The sequence below is a fragment of the Eubalaena glacialis genome, chromosome 16, assembly GCF_028564815.1.
Source record: "Eubalaena glacialis isolate mEubGla1 chromosome 16, mEubGla1.1.hap2.+ XY, whole genome shotgun sequence".
In the NCBI taxonomy this organism is placed as follows: Eukaryota; Metazoa; Chordata; class Mammalia; order Artiodactyla; family Balaenidae; genus Eubalaena; species Eubalaena glacialis.
The window spans coordinates 10043537-10064288 of record NC_083731.1 but is presented as its reverse complement, the minus strand read 5'-3'; the positions used below and the strand labels follow the sequence as shown (position 1 = coordinate 10064288).

The window sequence follows — 20752 nt, the reverse complement described above, 5'->3', positions numbered from 1 at the left end:
CACAATTAATCATATAAACACTATATGGACTGTCACCACAGTGTCACATTTGTTATACAGAAGGAATGTGATATTCGGCTAGTTAAGAATGTTAAATAGACAGAAATAGATCATAAAGCAACTGGGGGAGTAGGGTGGTGGTCAAAGGATTCTGAGATCATCACTCTATTAAAAGAAGTAATCTAGGAACTTCCCTGGTGGCGCAGTGGTTAAGAATCCGCCTGCCAATGCAGGGGACACGGGTTCGAGCCCTGGCCCGGGAAGATCCCACATGCTGAAGAGCAACTAAGCCCGCGCGCCACAACTACTGAGCCTGTGCTCTAGAGCCCATGAGCCACAACTACTGACCCCGCGTGCCACAACTACTGAAGCCTGCACGCCTAGAGCCTGTGCTCCACAACAAGAGAAGCCACTGCAATGAGAAGCCAGAGCACCGCAACAAAGAGTAGCCCACGCTCGCCGCAACTAGAGAAAGCCCGTGCACAGCAACAAAGACCCAAGGTAGCCAAAAATAAATAAATAAATAAATAAAAAAGAAGTAATCTAAACAGCAAATCTCCCATCAAGAATTGTGTAGTTAAAGGCCCAAATGCACTTCTACTTGGTTGACCCAGCATAAAAGAACCAATGTTGCATCCAGAGGACATGGACGGCTGATGTGTGAAACATATACAATTGAGCTGTGAGATAACTAAATTGTGAGTTGGGAGTGAGATTTTGGAGAGTACCATTATTTCTATAGGAGAGTCTGGTAGCAAGGGCATCATTTTGAATTGAACATTGCAATAGCGTGTTGGGGCCAACTCAATGTCTTTGCTGATTTATGGCAAAACAGACCTACCTTGGGTAGGAGATGAAGCCAAGGGTAACAGCACACATGCAAAGATTTTTAAAATAAGCTGAATCATGTAGTTTTACTTTTTTTTGCTCAACTCTATTATTAAAAGGCTTTTTAAGAAACTCAACATCTTTAAGTAACTGTGTACCCCAAGTGATCCATGTACAGGTTTGTTTTAAACCAGTCAGCTCTTTGGGCCCATTTCTTTGCTTGGTAGCTGCACACGCAGTTCTCTTGGGAGCAGGCCAAGGGGACAGACATTGACTTGTTCTGATCTCTAATAGCTTGTGCATGTTTTTTAAAATAACATGAGAAAAAGTATACTTTTTAAAATTCAGAATCTAGTTTGTAAAACTACTATCATTTTAGCATGAGCTCAGTGTTGACATTTTCAGATCAATCATAAATAATAAATTCTCCCAAGAGAGGTATTTCTAGAGGAAGTGGGAAAAACGTGAACTAAAGATATAGCTCCTGCACCATAAATATCAGCCACTTTGGGCTAAGCACTCTTTCAGGGGGTGAAAAAAATGCATAAGAGCATACATGAATATATCTTAGTTTACACAGATGGAATATATGAAATTTTGAACGATCTACATCTGGTATAGTTGGTATAGTTTCTAATATTATGAAACTGCCATTTTGCAGATTCTCTTGAATGCGTGATAATAACCCATCACACACACAGCTTTGACAGACCCAGTTTTATGCCTTCCTATGGCAGGACAGAAATCAGTTTAAAAAATCTTGTTACAAGTTGGACTTAAATTATACATCAATTATGGATTGCTCACTGGACAATGAAAGAACATATCAGAAGTCAGTTTTCACCAGTGGACTTTCACCTTCACTGGTTTCCATCTAAATGTCCAGAAGGTCATCTCCGCTTTCGTCGCTCTCCACTGTCAGCTGCCGAGTCCACCACTTCTTAACCTCGGAACCACAGGAAGCTGTGTCTGTCATGGGGTTCATTTTGCACACGACAGATTTCATTGTGGTCCGCCCTCCAAACCGTAAGTTGACCGAAGACACCGAGTGGCTTATTGGTTTTGGTGCTGTGGAATCAACAAGGGTCCCGTGAGCAACCTGGTGTGGCTTCCCCCCATTGCTAGCCATTGCTGAAACCCCCTGATGGTCCTGTCAGTCATACTTTCCAGGAGCAAGTCCTACCCATAGATGTCACGTCTGAAACCTTTCAAACACTTGATTCTTTATATTCATAATGGACTTTAAAATTATGTTCATGGACAACTAGTAACACCATTTGAAAAAAATACGCTGCTTGCAATTTGAGATAATTACAAAAACTAAAAAATCACTAAAAGTTCCAATTTGGGCAAATAAAGTGTCATAGAAATGTGTCGGTGCTCATTAGTATATACATATAAATATAAAGAAACAACAAAGGAAAAGAAGAGATAGTGTAATAGACAGTGAGGGGAGAGGAAGAGGTTTGGAGAAGGTAAGGGAGGAAAGATGTGGGTAAATAACTTTTTTTTTTTTTGTAAAAACAAATGGAAGTGTAGCATCAGAGAAAAAGGCGTGATTCCTGGACAGATTTAAAATACGCTAAGGGCAGCATTCATCTTTCCAATCCATGTGCCTGAATAAAGCAGCTTGTATGAAGACTTTGTTGACACACTCATGGCTTTGGGATTCTATCAGTCATGGTTTTGGGTCCCACTTCTGTGACCTGTAGATGTAACCAACATCAAGTTCATGCCTCTGAACCCAAGTTTCCTCAAGTGCAAAATGAAGAGATTACAAGTTTCCTCACTGGACTATTGTGAGAATTAAAATAGATTAAATGAGATGACCTAAGAAAATGCAGAGCAGAACCGCCATGTGGTACAGCACTCCACTTGAGGGTGCACACGTGAAGGAGACAAGATCATTATCTTGAAGAGATACGTGTACCCCTATGTTCATGGCAGTATTATTCACAATAGCCAAGATATGGAAACAACCTGTGTCCATCGACGGATGAATGGATAAGGAAACCGTGGTGTGTATACAATGGAATATTACTCAGCCTTAAAAAAGAAGGAAATCCTGCCATTTGCGACAACATGGATGGACCTGGACGGCATTATGCTAAGTGAAATCAGTCAGACAGGGGAAGACAAATCCTGTATGCTCTCAGTTACATGTGGAATCTAAAAAAGTCAAATTCATAGAAGTAGAGAGTAGAATGATGGTTACTATGGGTGGGCAGGTGGGGGAAATGGGGAGGTGTTGGTCGAGGGGTACGGAGTTTCAGTTGTGTAGGATGAATGAGTTCTGGCAATCTAATGTACAGCATGATGAATACAGTTAATAATACTGTATTGTATACTTGAAATTTGCTGAAAGACTAGATTTTAAGTGTACTCACCACACACACACACGAATGGTAGCTTTGTGAGGTGATGCATATGTTAATTAGCTCAACTGTAATAAATGTGAACGTTTATCAAAACATCACATTGTACACCTTAAATGCATACAACTTTTACACAAAAATAAAAGGGAAAAGAGAAAAAAAAGAAAATGCATAGCATGACACTGGGGGGGTACATCATTGGTACCCCATCTTCAAATGTTCTTTTTCCTGCCCAGTGCCTCTTCAAACTCAGGGCGTCCCCAATACCATGTCCCTTTAATTATCACTGTTACTGGCACTGGGGCCACCTATGGGCCTTTGAAGCCACTTTTGACAGCGTCCTTTCTTTCATCCTCTTAAGTGAATACCAAGGACTGTGCATCTCCCCTAGGTCGTCTCTCCTGTCCGTCCCTCCGTGGTCTGGACCACCGCCTTCGTCCGTGTCCTCATCGCCTCTCGCCCACACTATTACACCATCCTCTGGCTCGTAACCCTGCCTCGGGGCTCTGCCACAGACAGCCCACTCTCTACACTGCTGCCATGTGAGTCTTCCTCAGCAGGATTCCAAATGTCACGTCTTGCTCGGAAATCTCTCCTGGTTCCTGACTGCTTACAGGATGAAGTTGAAACCACTCAGCCTGTAATATGGGGTTGTTCATGGCCTGGCCCCAGCACTTACTCAATCTTGTTTCCCCTCACTCCCGGCTTTCCTTTACCAGGTGGAAGGAAGTTCGGTTCTCTCTGATCCCTGCATAATAGCCTCCGGGGTAGGAAAAAAGAGATTCCCCTCCCTGGTGTTAAGCGGCACTGAACAAGGGTAAGGCACACTGTCTTCTGCTTTGTGGGACAGACGTGCTACAGAAGACTTTGCAACAGTCCCTGTCTCCTCACTTGAATCGGGCTGAGGAAGGGACACAATTCTAGAGCCTAGGAAGCCCCCGCTTTCCCGCGGGCTCACTTCTCTACAGAGAAAACCCTGGGCCGGGCAGATCATTGCTCTCCTGCCGCCTCTGCGTGCCCTGAATGGGATTATCCTGGCTTTCCAGACCCCCATGTCCCTCTAGAAGAAACTGCTCTCACTGAAACAATAAAATGTGGAAAATAATAGGGTCGTGAGGATTAAAGGAGGGAACACATGTAAGGCCCTTACAACAGTGATTGGCATACAGTAGGTACTATAACATATTAGATTATATTGCACTAAAGTTTTGTTGTTCCTTCTTTGAGAAACCTGCGTCATTTTCTGAGTGACATGTGTCCACCTACTCCCTCTTAGATTAAATGAATGTTGCCTACGTTTGGAATGTGCACCAGAAGTCCCTGATGGTAATTGCCACCACTTTCTAGATCGTGGTTATAATATCTTTGTTAATAGGTGCTGCCTTCTCTATTAGCTGAACACAAGGGCTAATACTGTTCTGTTTAGAGAAGTTATTTTGAGGGAAATGTTTTTGATGAGGGAAATGTTTTTGATGAGGGAAATACATCTTTCGTTGTTTACTGTCTATAAATATAACTTTAGAGGCAGACCTGCATTTTGAAGTTCAAGACCCCAAACATACAAAGAGCATGGATGCCCTGAAAATGCCCCACTTGCTCGAGAAAGGACTTGCCATACATACCCGAGGGCAGGCGCCATTGGCCGAACTTCCTCTGGGGCTTCCCGGCCTCGGCCGCGTCCTGCCGGCTGGCTCCCCGGTCCGACAGCGTGGGGCTCAGAAGCCGCTGCCGGCTGCTCGTCTGCAGGGGTGCGGGCGGGAGAAGCAGGCGGTTATTCCTCGTGCTGTGCTCTCCTCCTCCTCTGTGCACTGGCCTGGACCCTCATTTCATTTTAAGGAAGGAAGAAAGCCCCGCAGGAAAGTAAGTGGCGAAGACAACACGGACCCATAGTGTCAACAACGGGGACAGGAAGAGTGAAAATGGGTAAAAAGAGTCAGGGAAAGTGAAAGAGTCACCACTGCACAGGGTGAGGAAAACGGGCCCGACCCTGCAGGTAGTGCTTTTTCTAGGGCATCCCTCCCAGACGCCTCCACTCCCAAGGCCACACACCTGCCACCCCTGGGGGCACCGCCATGTACCAGGGCAGGGGGACAGCGGGACTGCCGGGTTTGGGGACAGTACACGCTTGCCAACCCAGAGCCTCCAGAAGAGTTCTCAGCGGACAAAGCTCTAGGATGGGCCCCGGAAGAGAACAAAACTTAAACTGATTAAGACTGAAGTCAAAGAGAAATGCTCAGATCTCTGTGCATTTCACCCCGTCTCCGGTTCTCCATCCGCATCCCTTTCCTTATCAGCACCGTCGTCCTCACCTCTCTTCAGTGGCCCCTCTTGGGCTTTTTAACCTAAAACCAGAGAGCTGTGTTGCCATCGCCTCCCCTGTCTCGCTGGCTGTGAGGCAGGAGACAGACGGGCCGCAGGCTGAGCAGCTGAGTGCATCCCCCGCGGACAGAGCCCAGGACGAAGAGGAGGAGGAGCTGCGCCCTGCCCAGGCGAGAGACCACGCATTCCTCCTTCTCGAGGTCAACGAGACCTTCCCGCCTACACATGCGCAGAAAGGTTCCTCGGAGGTCAAAAAGGGAGGGGGCGCCACCCCATGGTAGGTGATGTCAACCTACCCATAGGCCTCTTCGCTAGAATCCATCTTGGCTAAGAGATGCACATGCACACAGGGGAGGACCCTGAGATATGCCAGATACAGGCTCAGAACCAGGCAAAGCAAGATGATTGGCCAAAGGAAGCTGGAAGAAATGCCCCGTATAAGTGATCCAAACTACCACGAGGGCGCGACTCTCCCTCTGAGCCCGCCCATGTGTCTAGCCACACGTATTCTTTTTCCTCCTAATAAACACTTTGCTTGTTTCACTACTTTTTTTCTCTTTGTGGCAATTCATTTCTACACAACTGACAGGCCAGGGCCTTGTCACTGGCCACTGACCCCTGGTGGTCTAGTGGCTAGGATTCGGCACTCACACTGCCGCAGCCTGACTTCAGTCTCTGGCCGGGGAACCGAAATCCTGCTTCAAGCCGCTGCAGGCCAAGCCCACCCGAGATCAGCTGTCTTGCTCTTACCCCGGCACCACACGCGACCACTGCCAGCCATCCTCAGGGCAGACAGGCAGCAGGGCCATTGTAGAAGCCCCACGTCCCTGCTGTGTTGACCGTCCCTGCACAAGTAGTCGGTGGCACGTGATTCCTACTGGCTGGGGAGCCAACGACATGAATCCACCCAAAACTGGGCTGTGGAACAAGAGGGCCCCTTGGAGCGTCCTGCTGGGCCACAGAGCCCCAGGCTTCAGTGTCTGTCACCGGCCCCGACTGTGTCACCACACACCCAGATCCTAGACCAGCTCCAGCCGATTCATAACTAAGCCTCACAAAGGCGGGGCCTCCCGCCAGCTGCTTCTCACACACAAGCTCTCCAGGACGCTGGTGACTCTGTGCTTTTTTTTTATGGACGTGCCGGGCCCTAGTGCACAGAAGGTCCTCACGCTAAGACTCCCCAAGTTCCATATGCTCTTCTGACGCCCAGCTAAAGAAGGACAAATCCTCAATGAGCCTGACTATTTAAGGAGGCTGAAGGCCAACTGCAAGCAAATTTTACTGCAAGTTTCTGTGACTTGGTGAGGGGGAGAAAACACTTACAACAGAACTTCAGGCAAGCCATGGTTCTCCTAAGTCATGTGATGTTAACTCTTTAGACAAAAATCAACAGGATTATTAAGTTCAGAGCATTCCCACTGTTTTTTGTATCTATACAAATCAGAATCTTTTGAAATAACCTCCACTGATTCAGGGATGACAAAGACACACACATCAACTGGATCAACATGTTCCAGGTTTTTTTTTCCCACTTAACTTCCTATTAGAGATAGTGTCACTTGTTTAAAATGACTACGTGAACGGCGTCGATTCACGTTTTGCGAACAGCCTCAGGTGACGGACGCCTCCCGCCCGGACCGTACCTCGGGCTGCATGTTGTTATCCTGACTGTTGGCGTTCAGGTCCTCACTGGGCTGCGTGGTCTCGATACTGGGCGGGTTCAGAAACCGGCTCAGCTCCTGCTGTTGGCTCTCTCTCAGGCTGTGGATGATGCTGCAGGACTGCTGCTGTTTCTATGGAAATAGGATTGTTCTTTCAGGGACCAGAATTTCAGCCCAGCATCCCCCTGCCCGCACCACTCAAATCTTATTTTCTTCTCTCTTCTTCAAAGGACCTGCATGCCTGGTGACCTCTTAAGAGCTTCCAAGTAAAGGTTCTTAACTGATTTCCCTGAGGAGTATCAGACTGCTTTAAAGGAGGACTTGGAGACTTAGGAGTTGCCTTCCCATCCTGTTTTCATTTGCATAACAATTGGAATAGTTATGCTCACTGATACTACCTTGTGTTTTACTTTAAATAGAGCTTTTTTCCTTCTTTGAAAACATTTTTTTTTAATCGAAGTATAGTTGATTTGCAATACTAAGTTTCAGGTGTACAGCACAGAGATTCAGTTATACATATAGATATAAATATTCGTTTTCAGATTCTTTTCCTTTATAGGTTATTACATAATACTGAGTACAGTTCCCCGTGCTATACAGTATAACAGAATTTTTAGATCATTAACGTGAGTTTCTATTTTTTTCCCTTCTTATCTTACACTGTGCTCACTAAGCCAATGTGGATCGCTCCTTTCCTCTAAATTGGAAGAGGCAGGAGACTTGGGTGGATGAGTGAAACCCTTGCTTTGCTGTTGTCTTGGCTCTGGTTGGAGCAGGCCAATCCGGCAGCGGGCCAACTTGTCTTGGCGCACACTGAGGCCTGGACGGTCTGGGGTGAGTCGGCACTGCCCGTGCGCTGTCAGGGCCTGTGGGGGACAGACGTGATCCCTGACCTAGCAGGGCTACGGTGGCCCAGCTATTTGAGGTTGGACTGGCTCCTTTCTCTGGGGACCTTTTCTCCTCCAATACATATGTTTTGAAGTTGGTGTTATTCTGAGAAATAGGATAAAAAAAAAATCTGTTATGGATAAATGTTTAGTGTGGTTAGTTTGATTTTTTTCCCCTGTGTGTGAAGCATAGGTCAAAACCACTCATAAAAGTAATAACCTAATAGAAGTGCCCACTGTAAACACAGTCTATGTCAACACAGTATATGTTCATTGATTTATGAGTTAGAGAGTCTTAAAGCGTATAGTTCAGGAAGCAGGTCATAAACTCTGGGGAGAGGCGGTCTTTAATTAAAGATCAAACAACATTGTCAACAATATGTTGGTATTTTTAGGAGCAATTTAAAAGTAGTTTTGTAAATTCAGTTGCCGTTCAGTATGTAGAGATTTTTGGCATTGTGAACACTCACGTTTCATAAATGGAGATCATAAATATTTTAATAGCCATAAACTGCTTTTTCAACATTCACGCTATGTTATAAAAATGTGATTCAATGGAAATTTCTTATGGACTCTGCTCAAGAGGGCATGGCTGAAGGTGGACCAGAAGTCAGGTTTGAATCATTGTAAGTGGATAAAGGTGACGTGGTTGAGGGGTCATAAGGTAATCACAGAAGGCTCCAATGTAGGTGCGGAAGAAGCTCTTTCCTTTTGACCCTCCTCCTCCTCCTCATTTGGGAGGAGGACGTGAAGCCCGACGGGGCCGGCTCACTCACGGCCCTGATGCGCTTCAAGCACTTCTTCAGCCACATGCGGATGGTCTGCTTGGCCACCTCCTCCTCGATGGTGTACTCCAGCTGCTCCCGCGCGAGCAGCTCCTCCAGCTGCAGACTCTTCCGGATGTCAACCGACCGGTAGGAGAGCATGCTGGTGGGGGAAACACGCAGTGATGAGCTCTGATGCACCTGGGGCCTAGACTCTCGGAATCCAGAGAGGACATCACTCCATCCAACCAATGTAACATCTGGACGCCAGCCCTGACCAGCCGGAGGGCTTGGGCTGGTCATGTCACCTCTCTGTCTCTCTACCCTCATCTGTAACACGGGGAGAGTCATGAGACCGACCTTACTACATGACGAAGTTTGCTAATATTGGCAAGGTACTTACAACGCTGTAAGCGTTTGTGAAACAAAATGTCCAGGCTGGGCCCTGACCTACATTATCAGCTGCTTAAGACTCTGGAACTTTCCCTGTAGAAGGAAGGCTGCTCTTTCTATACTCTCTTCACATTCAGATCCAATGGGTGATGGTCAATAGGCTTGGCTGTGGGTCATGCATCCAATCCCCCCCCCCCAATTTCCCTCTCAATTTATTTCATTTGCCCCCTACATCTTCCTCATTCATGTTAGATGGGTGCAAAGCCAGGGTGGAACGTTCACTCCCATTTGGCCCTCGATACAACAGGCCCAGGCAGTGGCAAATGAAAGCAACACAGCTGACGTGCTGCACTGGGGCCCCTGGGCAATAAGGCACCTCATGCTCCCTGGCTGAGGGGCCCAGAGCCAAAGGCACAGCGCCTTCTGGTGCTCGCTGGTACAGCCGCGGTACCCAGGCTATTGCTCAGCCTCTGCCTGCCCCGAGCTTTGAGCTCAGTACCTTCTCCATAGTCCAGATCACAGCCTGGAGGCGCCTGAGGGGCCCTCCCCGTGCAGGTGCAGCCCTGGTACAATGACCTACTCTTGTTTGCTAAGGTTCTTCCCACCATGGGGGAAGAAAGCACATTTGCCCTTCCTCTCTTCCCTGCCTCATCAAGAATCTCATCATTGTTGAACAGTTGTCATCATATCCAGGGCTAGAGGGATAGGGAGGGGCAAAGGATGCCACCATCAACTTCGCCTGGGTCCATTTCATCAGACACACCAACGTGATCCAAAGAGGCTGAGTGTTAATTATTAGGGACAGTGATACGTCTATGCACCTGACTTTCAGCCTAAAAATATTTGTCACTAGGAGCGAAGACGGAGTGACATTCTCAGAGAGATGGCATCCTTTGCTGTTCATCGGTGTTTTCTGCCTCATCTTTTCCTGCCTTTTAGCTTGCCCCTGGAAGAAGTGAAGACAGGGAGGTAAAATCGATAAACTTGAGAGAACTTCTCCCAGATCTTTCCTCTGTTCTGGTCTTTTTTCAAATTCAAATTCAGTCACAACGTATTTCTGTACGCCTGAATGCTCCTGAAATTTGTGACACAATACCCAACATTTAACTTGCCAGGTATATGCAACATGATGAAAATAGTTACTGGTGGCAGAGGAGGGTTCTTGACTTTTTCTGGGGCATGGATCCTTTGGCAGTGCAGCTGATGGGACATTTCTTAGAATAAGGTTTTAAATGCATTAAAAAATCTGTATTACAAAGGAAACCGGTTATATCGAAATACAGTTCTCAAATTATTTTCTTTGAAAAGGTGATGACGTAGTAACATAAGTGCTTCTGTATTATTACATTAAATAATAACATTTAGCTGAGGTCAAATGACTACTGTAACTCAGAACTGGTGAGCATAACGGATATTTTAAGATATCAGACACACAGTAATGTGTGTGAAACTGTGATTTCTACTGCTGACAAAGATACAGGTATATCATTGAAGAAAATGCTTCACTTCAGTGAGTGATTAGTGAAAATAAAGATGTAATTGTTTCCCTTTCCAAGACCACGGACCTCTGAATTCTATCCATGGACTCCCGTTTAAGAAGCTGTTATGGGTTGCATTGTTTTCCCCTCAACAAAAGCTATGTTGGAGTCCTAACCTCCAGTACTTCAAAGTGTGATCTTATTTGGAAATAGGTCATTGCAGATGTAGTTAGTTAGGATGAGGTCATGCTGGAGTAGGGTGGGTCCTTAATCCAATATGACTGGTGTCCTTATAAAAGGGGACATCTGGACACGGACACAGGCACAGACACACACAGAGGGAGCACGCCTTGTGAGGATGAAGGCAGAGATGAGGGTGATGCTTCCACAAGCCAAGAAACACCAACAATGGCCAGCAAACCACCAGCAGCTGGGTGAGACCTGGATCAGATCCCCCCTCACAGCCTCAGAGGGAACCCAGCCTGCTGACACCTTGAATTCACTTCCAGCCTCCAGAACCGGGAGACTAAACTTGCTGTTTAAACCGCTCAGTGTATGGTATTTTGTTAGAGCAATCCTAGTGAATAATACAGAAGCCGCTCAGAGAGAAGAAAGGGCCAAGCCTCTGTTTGCCCCTCTGTCCCATCTGGGTTCTCATGCAATGTCTGGAAAATGGGGTTTGTCAACCAACCAGGGGCAACCGTCCCCGGGCGGGCCAGGCCGACTGTGGTCGGACCCATGAGTGAGAAGGTCGGGGACGGTAGCTCCCGCTTGACCACAGGGGCGTGAGGAACTGAGCAGGCGCCCAGCCCTCCTGGACCACTTCCTTCCTGCGTAACGAGGGGGCGGCCCGGCTCCTCTCCCCGTGCAGCTGAGACGCAGAGCTGTGAACCGCGGTACCTGAGCACGTCGTGGAAGGTGACATCACCGCCGTTGTGCAGCCTCTCCATCTCGTAGCACATGTGCTTGAACAGAAGCTTGTCCTTGTCCAGGTCCACCTCCAGCCTCCCCCGCAGAAGCCGCAGCAGGAACTTCACGCGGAAAGTCGGGATCACCCCCTGGTGGCAGAGCACAGTCACTCGGAAACAGGCCACGATGATTCGCTTGGGGTTCTGTTTTCACAGCAAAAAAGCCCACAGCTAGCTCTCAACAGCTAACATAATCAGCACCGGGGCAAGGAAGCCTCTGGCCTCCCCGAGGCCGGGTGGCTCTGGGCACCCCGAGGAGCCCGGGATTAGGAGCCGAGCCCGTGGAGTTTCTGCCGGAGCATCTCTGGTTCTAGGGGACGTCCCCGCCACCACGCGGCAGCCAAGGAGCCGAGGAGGAGGCAGAGCTGGCCCTCGGCCTCCCCCGGGCCCAGCTCCTACTCTACCTTCTCTTCCTGTTGCCCGTTGCACTGTCTCAGCCCGTGTTCACCTGTCTCTCTAACACACGTGCCAAGTGGGTCAGTAACGCACGAAGCAGAAAAAATGGGATCGACACGTGTGTGTGATCCTCCTCTTCACTTAGTCCAGATGCTGGGGACTTCTAACCACGGATTCTGAGTTACCCTTCTAGGGAAAGACCACTCCTTTCCAGGGCTTCTCTGTTATTAGGACGATTACATCCAGCAGGACGGGCCTCCCAGCTCTGCCCTCTTGCTGGTCAGAGCAGATCCAGATTCCGAGGACCTAACACATGTCACTCCGTTCAGAGCAACAAAACCTACGGTGCCAGCCTGGCTCTGACTTTGAGTTAAGGAGTTGGGTGAGAGGCAGGGATGTTGGTAGCCCGTGAATTCCTGTCCGTTACGAACGTTTACACGTGTGAGCGGTGGTGCCGCCTTCCGTGTGTGTCAGTGGAAAGCAGGTTCCTGGAGGCGGCAGTTACGGAGACCTAAGTGGATCCAGGTGAGACAGAGACAGGGCCAGACACCTGCACACTCAGGTCACTGTCTCGGAAGAAAACCCCCCAGACCAGTGCCTGGGGGCCACCAAGGAGAGAGAGAGAGCAAGCCCAGGGGCTGGAGAAAGTCCTGCATGGCGGTGCAGACCCCAGCTCTGGTCCAGGACCCCGTTTGCTCTGCCTCTGGCTCCCTGATCTCTGTGTCTACAGTCATATCTTCCAGAAACTATTTTCAGATCTTCCCTCAGGTCTGCCCATGGCTGAACTTTCCTCGTTTGTCAGGTGTTACGTCAAGTAACACGTCCTCAGCCAGGCCTTCAAGACCACCCCGCTAAAGCATCTGCTCCCCACCTCCAACCACTCTGTCCCGTGTCACCTTCTTCAAAGTGCTTATAACTTCTTGAAATAGTAATAATTATTACAATCATTATTGTTTCCCCTTTTATCGTTTGTCTCCCCACAATGGAACACAGGCTCTGTGAGCGCGGGGGCCTTGCCATCTCGTTCACTGTCACGTCCCTGGTGCCTAGAACTGCGCCTGAAGGTCTGCTAGGACGAAGGAGCAAGAGGAGAAGGGGGAGGGGGAGCGAGGGGGAGGAGGAAGCATCTGCTGCTTTGCCTAACTCTAGGAGATCTTGGGTAAGACTTATGATGAAAACATTCAAATAATAAGTCCAAAATAACTTTCAGAAACCACTTAAATAACTCCTTTGCACTTCTCATCAGAATTGCTGTGTGAGAGCTGAGGTGATCATGAATCTGTATTACACTGTCGCTTTGGTGATCTGAACTTCACCCCCCTCCCTGCCCTGAGCCCCAGCTGGTCTCTTCAGAGCTCCCTTGGTTTCCTTTCCTTGCCAACCTTCTGAATGTCTGAAGGAGAGGACGTTTGTGGTTGGAAAGAACACGATAGGGAGTTATTCTGTCCCTCTCCCCTCCTTGCACTTTCTTCTAAGTTGTCAACGACAGCTTTCTGCAATTCAGCAATGGCCTTTCCAAATTCAATACATGTCCACTGAAAACAACAAAGCCACTGAAATGTTTGCAGTACGGCAGTTGGGGTAGGGGTGAGGCATGAGACAATACCTCTCTTTTATCATCCACCATGTTCCATATGATTTGAAAGTGGCGAAGATCGTTGTAACTTAAAAGCTGGTCCTCCTCAGTGGAATAAAACAAGGAGAAATTCTCCACGATTATGGCTTAAAAAAAAAAGAAAGGAAAAATGGGGATGTTAGACAATTATACTAATCTGTCATTTTTCAGAAAAAGTACATCTATTATAAATAATGAATTTTATCACCTACATTATAAGCCAAATTATTAAAGGGCTTTTAGTATGGTTTCCAAGTTGGCATGTTTTACACTTGGACTGAGCTATTTATCCAGCTTCCGCCTTTCCAAAACATCAGGGTCGTGAGCATAAACACGCATTCTGTGTCTATAGATGCTCGTGCCAGCTGGCTTCAATTCTTAATTGAGTTCCAGGGCAGTTTTCAAAGGTCAAATTGAGTTCTGGATGGTCCCACATCTGGGGGGACAACGTATATCTTTTGAAAACATAAATGTGATATTTCAAGGCTGGAAAGGTCGCCTTCCCTGGTACTTGTCCAACTGAATCCATGAGAAGAGCTTTTGAAATTAATGATCATAATAAATAGAACAACTCTTGAAATTGCAATCAACTGTCATTTACATGCCTTTCAAATGTCTTTTCAGCTTCTGGACCGAGGGGCAACAATTTATAATTAATGCCATAAAACACCCACCCCAAGCAATACAGGATAATTACTTGGAAATTGTACATAATTATCTAATAACCTGAGTTTAAAGAGATTGAAAAATAATTCAATGAACATCACTTACCTACAAGCAGATTTAGCATGATGTAGGCAATGATGACATAAAATGAACAGAAATACATAAGTGCCCCAGCATAATTCCCACAGTCTGTTGCCCAGTATGTAAATTCATCTGGAGTACAAAACGGGGGCTGGACCTGTGGGCCCGTGGCGGGGAAGGGGGGGACAGGGTGAGAGCAGAGAAGATTACAAATTTCCGTTAACTGACTGTAGTTGTGAACATATTCCTAACGATATAAAATATGTGACTTCAAAGTGATCTTTCAAAGGCCCATACGTTGGGTACCTCATCTGTGGCAAAAATCAAAAAGAATATTTCATTTATACTATGCTTTTGGTCTTGTAGGATCCCAAGTTCATTGCCATTTTAGAAGCACAATGAACACGAACTCCTTTCCTTCAAGAGACCCTCTTTCTGCCACCTCCACTAGCCCCAAAGAGTAAGTATCACTGTGATGCAAAACGCAGAAAGTCCGATAAAAAGGTGTTTAAAAAAAACTCTCTGACTTAAGTAATGGGTTAAGATTTAGAAAGATTTGCTATACACAGCAAATTCACATTCAAATTGTGTAAGGAAAAGCCAGTAATCCTCGTTCTTGGAGCATCGTTATGGAATATCATTAAATGGCACAAGATTCAGGTTATCAAAAGCCTCCCCATTCTTCACTGGCCCAGTAAAACTCCAACACCTCTGAGAAACCTCCTGGTTTCTTTCAGTCAGAGAGACTAGCTCTTTCTTCTGCATTGCCATGGCCTTCTGCTTGTTTTTATCTAGAATTCATTTAACTCTGCCTTGTATTATTTTTGCTTCGGTAAATTCTGTCCCCACTCATTCATGCATACATTTCCTGACCTCCTCCTATGTGCTAGGTTTGTGCCCAGTGTTGGAGACAGGCTGGTGAGCAGGACCCAGACCCCTTCCCTCTGCCGTGAAGCTGACAGTCTAGAACCCTGCAGTCCAACGTGGTAGCGGCTAACTCCACGTGGCTATCTAAATCCAAATGTATGTTCATTAACATTCAATACAATTAAATACAGTTGAAAATTCGGTTCCTCAGTTGCACTAGTCACATTTCAGGTGCTCAATAACCATGCATAGGTGGTGGCCACTGAATTGCCATCTTTGCAGAAATTTCTTGTAACAGTTGGTCCGGAGGGCGAGAGGGAGCTGAAATAAACCCATCAGGCCGATAACTCGCTGCAGTTGTGCTACACACTACAAAGGAGAAATACAGAACACTGGGAGGACACAGAACCAGCAGCCTTAGCGTTGGGCAGGATTCCTGAGGGAACTGAGCTTTAAACTGAGACCTGAAGGATGGTGAAGAATTAGGCTCTAGAAGTCAGGATAGCTGAGGGAGAGTATTGCTCAGAGCCCCTGACATAAGCTCCTTGAGAATGCCTTGGAATCGCTGAAGACCAAGCACCTAGTACAGGGGCCAGTACAAACCAGGGGCTCCGTGAATATCTGTTGAATTAAGTCAAAGAAGTGGAACTCTCCTGTTTGCACTTGACTGCCAAAATGTCAAAGATGGGAGGGAAAGAGCAATGCTCACATAATGCAAATTTGTTGAATGGAACTACAATAGCTCGAGTTGGGTTCACTGGAAATTTTTCCTGTATGTCCATGTATTGTAATGTAAAAGAATGCAATTTTATGGACTAAAGGGCCAGGATATGTGTTTTGTACACCGTCTAGATGCTACAAGGATGGCGCTGCCTATATTGTATCACCAAAGAGTTTTATCTGCTTCTAAGTCAAGGCATCGCGAGTGATGAGGAGACGTTTACCATGCAGTCATGCATAATCTTGTTCCAATCTTCTCCTGTGACAATTCGGAACAGTACGGTAATAGCTTTCCCAGCTGAAGAAAAGTTTGCATGCCTAATTTAAGGGAAAAAAACCAGAATGTGAGTAATATGGTTTGTCATGTAAGGGTTGTCACCACCAAAACACGTGGATTTTAGAGCAAATGTGATTGCTAAGTTACCATTTCCAAAGGTTACACTCTCTTATTTGTTTCTTATTTATACTTGCCTCCAAGTACAGCTATCTCAATAGTCCAACCCTAGCATGGTGCCAGCAATTTATTGCCATTCATCTTGAATGACTGAGAAAGCAAGCTTTGACAATTAGAAGTGATTCCTTCTTTTATGTGGATTATGCTATAAAAGATGGAGCCACCATATATCAAATAAGTGATCTCTGCAACAAGACACGTTTGTATTTAATTTTTTGTATAAGGACTTAAAAAAAAAAACACCTCAGAAATGGTTCCACAAAATTTAAGACAATCTTTGAAAAATGCTTTCCACATATAACCATTTGGGGGTCCTAACTTCCCGTGTTTTGCTTAAAAAAAACAAAGCCATCTCAAAATTGTTTAATTAAAAAAATAAATATCATTTCTGGCAGTATATGAATAGAAGAATTGCTGGAATTCACCAGGATATTAGAAGTGGTTATTCCTGCATGGTGGTGGAATTATGGATTCTTTTTGTTTTCTTTTATTTCTGAATTTTCTAATTTTCTAACAGTAAGCATGCATACTGTTTCAATGAGAAAAACGTCATTTAAAATTTGGCCATTTTATTTTGTTTTAATTTCCAAAGGATTGCTTCCCTCTCCCCATCTTTGTCTAAAAAACATGCAGATATGTATTCATGATTTCATTACTAAAAACGTTTGCTTAATATTTGAATAGAAAGATAAATATATACCAACCTGTTAATGTTCTCTCCATATTTCACAGTACCAAATAAGACAACTCCAGCAAAAGCATAACACAGCAGCAATAGGAACATCCCCACTATGATAAAGAAGCTTTTATACATGCTGACGACCACTGTCAGGAGAAGCATCTTTAGTGTTACCTGTACGGAGGTGAAGGATTGGGGGGCGGGGATGGGGAAAGAGAAAGAGAGGGAGGGAACATTCACTTCATTAAGCCATGGTGAACCGGGGAAGTAAGTAACATTTAAGCAGTTTGGCACAAAAGTGATTCTCAAGGATATCACTTGAAAGTTGCTTCCTATTTGGTATTAAATTTGAATATTATTAAAGACCATTAGACATAGAGAAATTCTGCTTGTATTTCAAACTTCAGCCTCTTTAGCCAAATTAATAAAAGTTCCACCCCAATATTTTAAGCCTTCTTTTTTCTCTTCTCTTCCTCCCTAATTCTTTATTATACGGGCTATACATTTTTGGCCAATAGCAAGCAGACCCAGGATTCTTCCACAAACAGACGATCGTAAAAACAAAACTAAACGATGGTAAAATACCAAATAACCATCAAATATTTACCATACTGATTATGTGGATATATGGACTATACATGAAATAAAGTTAGTAACAAAAAAGAAAACAGTGCTGTAAAAAATGAAAAATATATGTGGAATGTATTGAACATTAACAAAGAATATCAATAAATCTGGAATCATAGGATCATGAATATTTGTTAAAGATTATTCTTCTTTGCAGTAAAATTATTTAACTTTATTAAAAATAAAAACAATAAAAATAAAGAAGCATTAAGAAAGACCATTAGTCTTTGCTTTTGTGCCTGACATGTTATCTTTAGTTGATGATTGAGCTCACTTAGCAAATCAGAAGAATAACTAAAACAACACAAATGTCAGGAAACGAATCACAAGACAATTAAGCTACCGATTCATTTATTTGCTCATTTTGACTTATGATGTCTAGGAATTTGTTAACTCCAGCCCTGGAGACCCAGAGGGCAGCTAAAGTCAGTTAGTCATCACTCCTTTCTTCAGTGTATGCGTGACCTATGACAGCATCTTCACAATGTACTTACATGCTTCCCGCAGATAGAGAAAAACCGGAAGACAATCACACACGCACCCATCATGTAGGTGTACGCGTTCTGAAATTTAAACAGAGGAGAGCCTCTCGTAATTTGCACGAAAAATGTTGTTACAGTTCCATTTTTCATTTTAAGTCTTCTGTGAAGTCTACTGAATAATGAGTTTAATAAAATGTGAAAATTCCTCTAAGAAATGTATCTTAAAAAGGTGCTGAAAAGGTCACTGCCAAAACTCATGAATAAATATTAGCTATAAAATCAAATCTTAAATGAAACTTTCGTCTCTGTTTTGCTCAGCTGAATTCTGTATTTTAAAACTTATTTTACATAAAATAGTGACCAGGTCCTTTGAGGAGCAAGAAAACCCTAGGATAACAATGCAAGTGAAGTCGAGGGAGACAGGAGATACAAGAATCCTGGCTTCCTTTTACAACCAGAGGGGGTGCTGGTGTTGGACAAGATTGCCGGGGGTCAGTTTCAGCTTCCTTCTCTCTGAAGGAAGCTGAAGCCGGCCACATGCACATTAGTCTGAGCTGATTTCAGAGAAGTCCTCCCTCTCGGAAACACATCCACCTCTTCCTTCAAGTGTGTGATTGGCAGCAAGAGATGACTCGGTAATATCTCTTGTATGGATACCAAGGGGGAAAGGGGGGTGGTAGGAGGAATTGGGAGATTGGGATTGATACATATACCTTATTGATACTATATATAAAATAGATATCTAATGAGAACCTACTGTAGAGCACAGGAAACTCTACTTAATGCACTGTGGTGACCTAAATGGGAAGGAAATCCAAAAAAGAGGGGATATATGTATATGTATAGCTGATCCATTTTGCTGTGCAGTAGAAACTAACATAGTATTGTAAAGCAACTATACTCCAATAAAAACTAATTAAAAAAAAAAAGAGATGACTTGGTGTGCTCTATGACTAAGAAAGCTTCATCTGAGAACAAAGACCCCACCGGCTACAAGTGCAATAACGACAGTGGCATTAAGCTGATGCCAAGGCGTGATTATTCCCCGGGAGCCTTGCTTAGTCAAATGACAACAGTCACAGATGGCCCCCAGGAAGGGAAGATCCTTGGTGAGGTGCAAAGAAATGAATGTGTCTGCACAGAAGCATCTTTGGATGGGAACAAGGACTGCATCTTCTTTCACAACAGTCCACTGCAAAATAGAGTGGAGAAGGAACGACCTTCCAGGACCACAGGTTCCTGGTGAAGAGCAGAAGCAGTCAGGCAGAGAGGCAAGCTGGTCTTTCGGGTGTGTGATATCCTCTTTGGGGACACCCAGAATTAGGAAGTTTACTCATTCTCCTGTTTGGACCGAATAGCTTTTGGCTACAATTTGTCTGGAAAAAGATACAAACATGGGCTTTGCTGCTCCTCCTTTCCACGTTAGCTCAAAGCCTATCGTAGATACCGTCTCCCTTTGCATTCTGGAAGGGATGACATCCCACAGCTTCTGGGATGATGACTACAAGCTCCTGAGAGGTCTGACACCTTCTTACCCACCCAGATCCTGTACCATGTTCCCCTCGCTCCTTCTACTCCAGTCATACTGTCTATCCTCCTAAACCCTCCCATCACAGGGGCAGCTGCCTGGAATGTTCTCCCCTCACCCTACAGACTGATCCCAATCATCACTCCCTCAGGGATGCCTTCCAGGATCTCTCTGATGAAGCCATCGTGCACTCTCCTGTGTCATCACAGGGACACGTGTTTCTCCATCTCCCTCACCATAGCTGTAATTCTCACTGACCTGGGGGCATTTGATGAATACCGATCTAACATTCCAGGCTGTGAGGTTCATGAGAGCCGTGACTGTCTTTGTTTTTGCCCATTACATTCTTCTCAATTGCTGGCACAGTGACTTGCAGCTTTTTAGTGCTCTGGATCATTTGTCGTTTAAGGAAATGAATTGGGGTGACTCAGGGCCCACCTGGGCTTGGTACAGCCCCTGATGCTGAAGGTAACAACTGTTTTAAGGACACTCAGTGTCTTCCTGAGCACAGCAATTTCATCCTAAAGCAAAGCCTTTGTGGTGTGTAAAGGGGTTCTCTGTGTTAGTGTAACCGAGCAGGACCCTATGGGGCCTTCCCGGGACAGAACCTACCCCCCATCACCAGCCTATGTCCTCTGCCTGCCTCCTGTCTGTAGAAAAACTTTAGCCAAAGAATAAATTTAATTGGAGAAGTGAGAAAATGCAGAAGCAAAGGAAAGCAGTCAAACAAGACAAAATAATAATATTTTAGCCATTAAACAAAGTCAAGGACCTCTAGTTCCTCCTCAAGGGCTATAAATAATATTCAGATCACTGCATGACCAATTTCAAGATGCCTGTCAGAGCTGACAGCGCTGTTCTGCACACAGTCCCCTCCCTCAACCGAGACAACCCTGAAACTCCCCTTTAAAAGCTCTCGCCCCTTGGCTGGCAGTGGGGGGTTGGTTCTTTGGGACATGAGTCC

General features: G+C 45.4%; 1 protein-coding gene across 1 annotated transcript in view; it reads right to left on the bottom strand.

Annotated features, from left to right (window-relative positions):
• Nucleotides 1-1702: 1702 nt before the first annotated feature.
• NALCN (sodium leak channel, non-selective) overlaps nt 1703-20752 on the bottom strand; it is a 272041-nt gene continuing 252991 nt past the window's right edge. The window contains 10 exon segments of the mRNA XM_061170618.1: nt 1703-1896; nt 4826-4943; nt 7166-7315; nt 8847-8997; nt 11606-11763; nt 13676-13791; nt 14456-14588; nt 16243-16336; nt 17177-17325; nt 18273-18341. Coding sequence (XP_061026601.1) covers nt 1703-1896; nt 4826-4943; nt 7166-7315; nt 8847-8997; nt 11606-11763; nt 13676-13791; nt 14456-14588; nt 16243-16336; nt 17177-17325; nt 18273-18341 — 1332 coding nt within the window.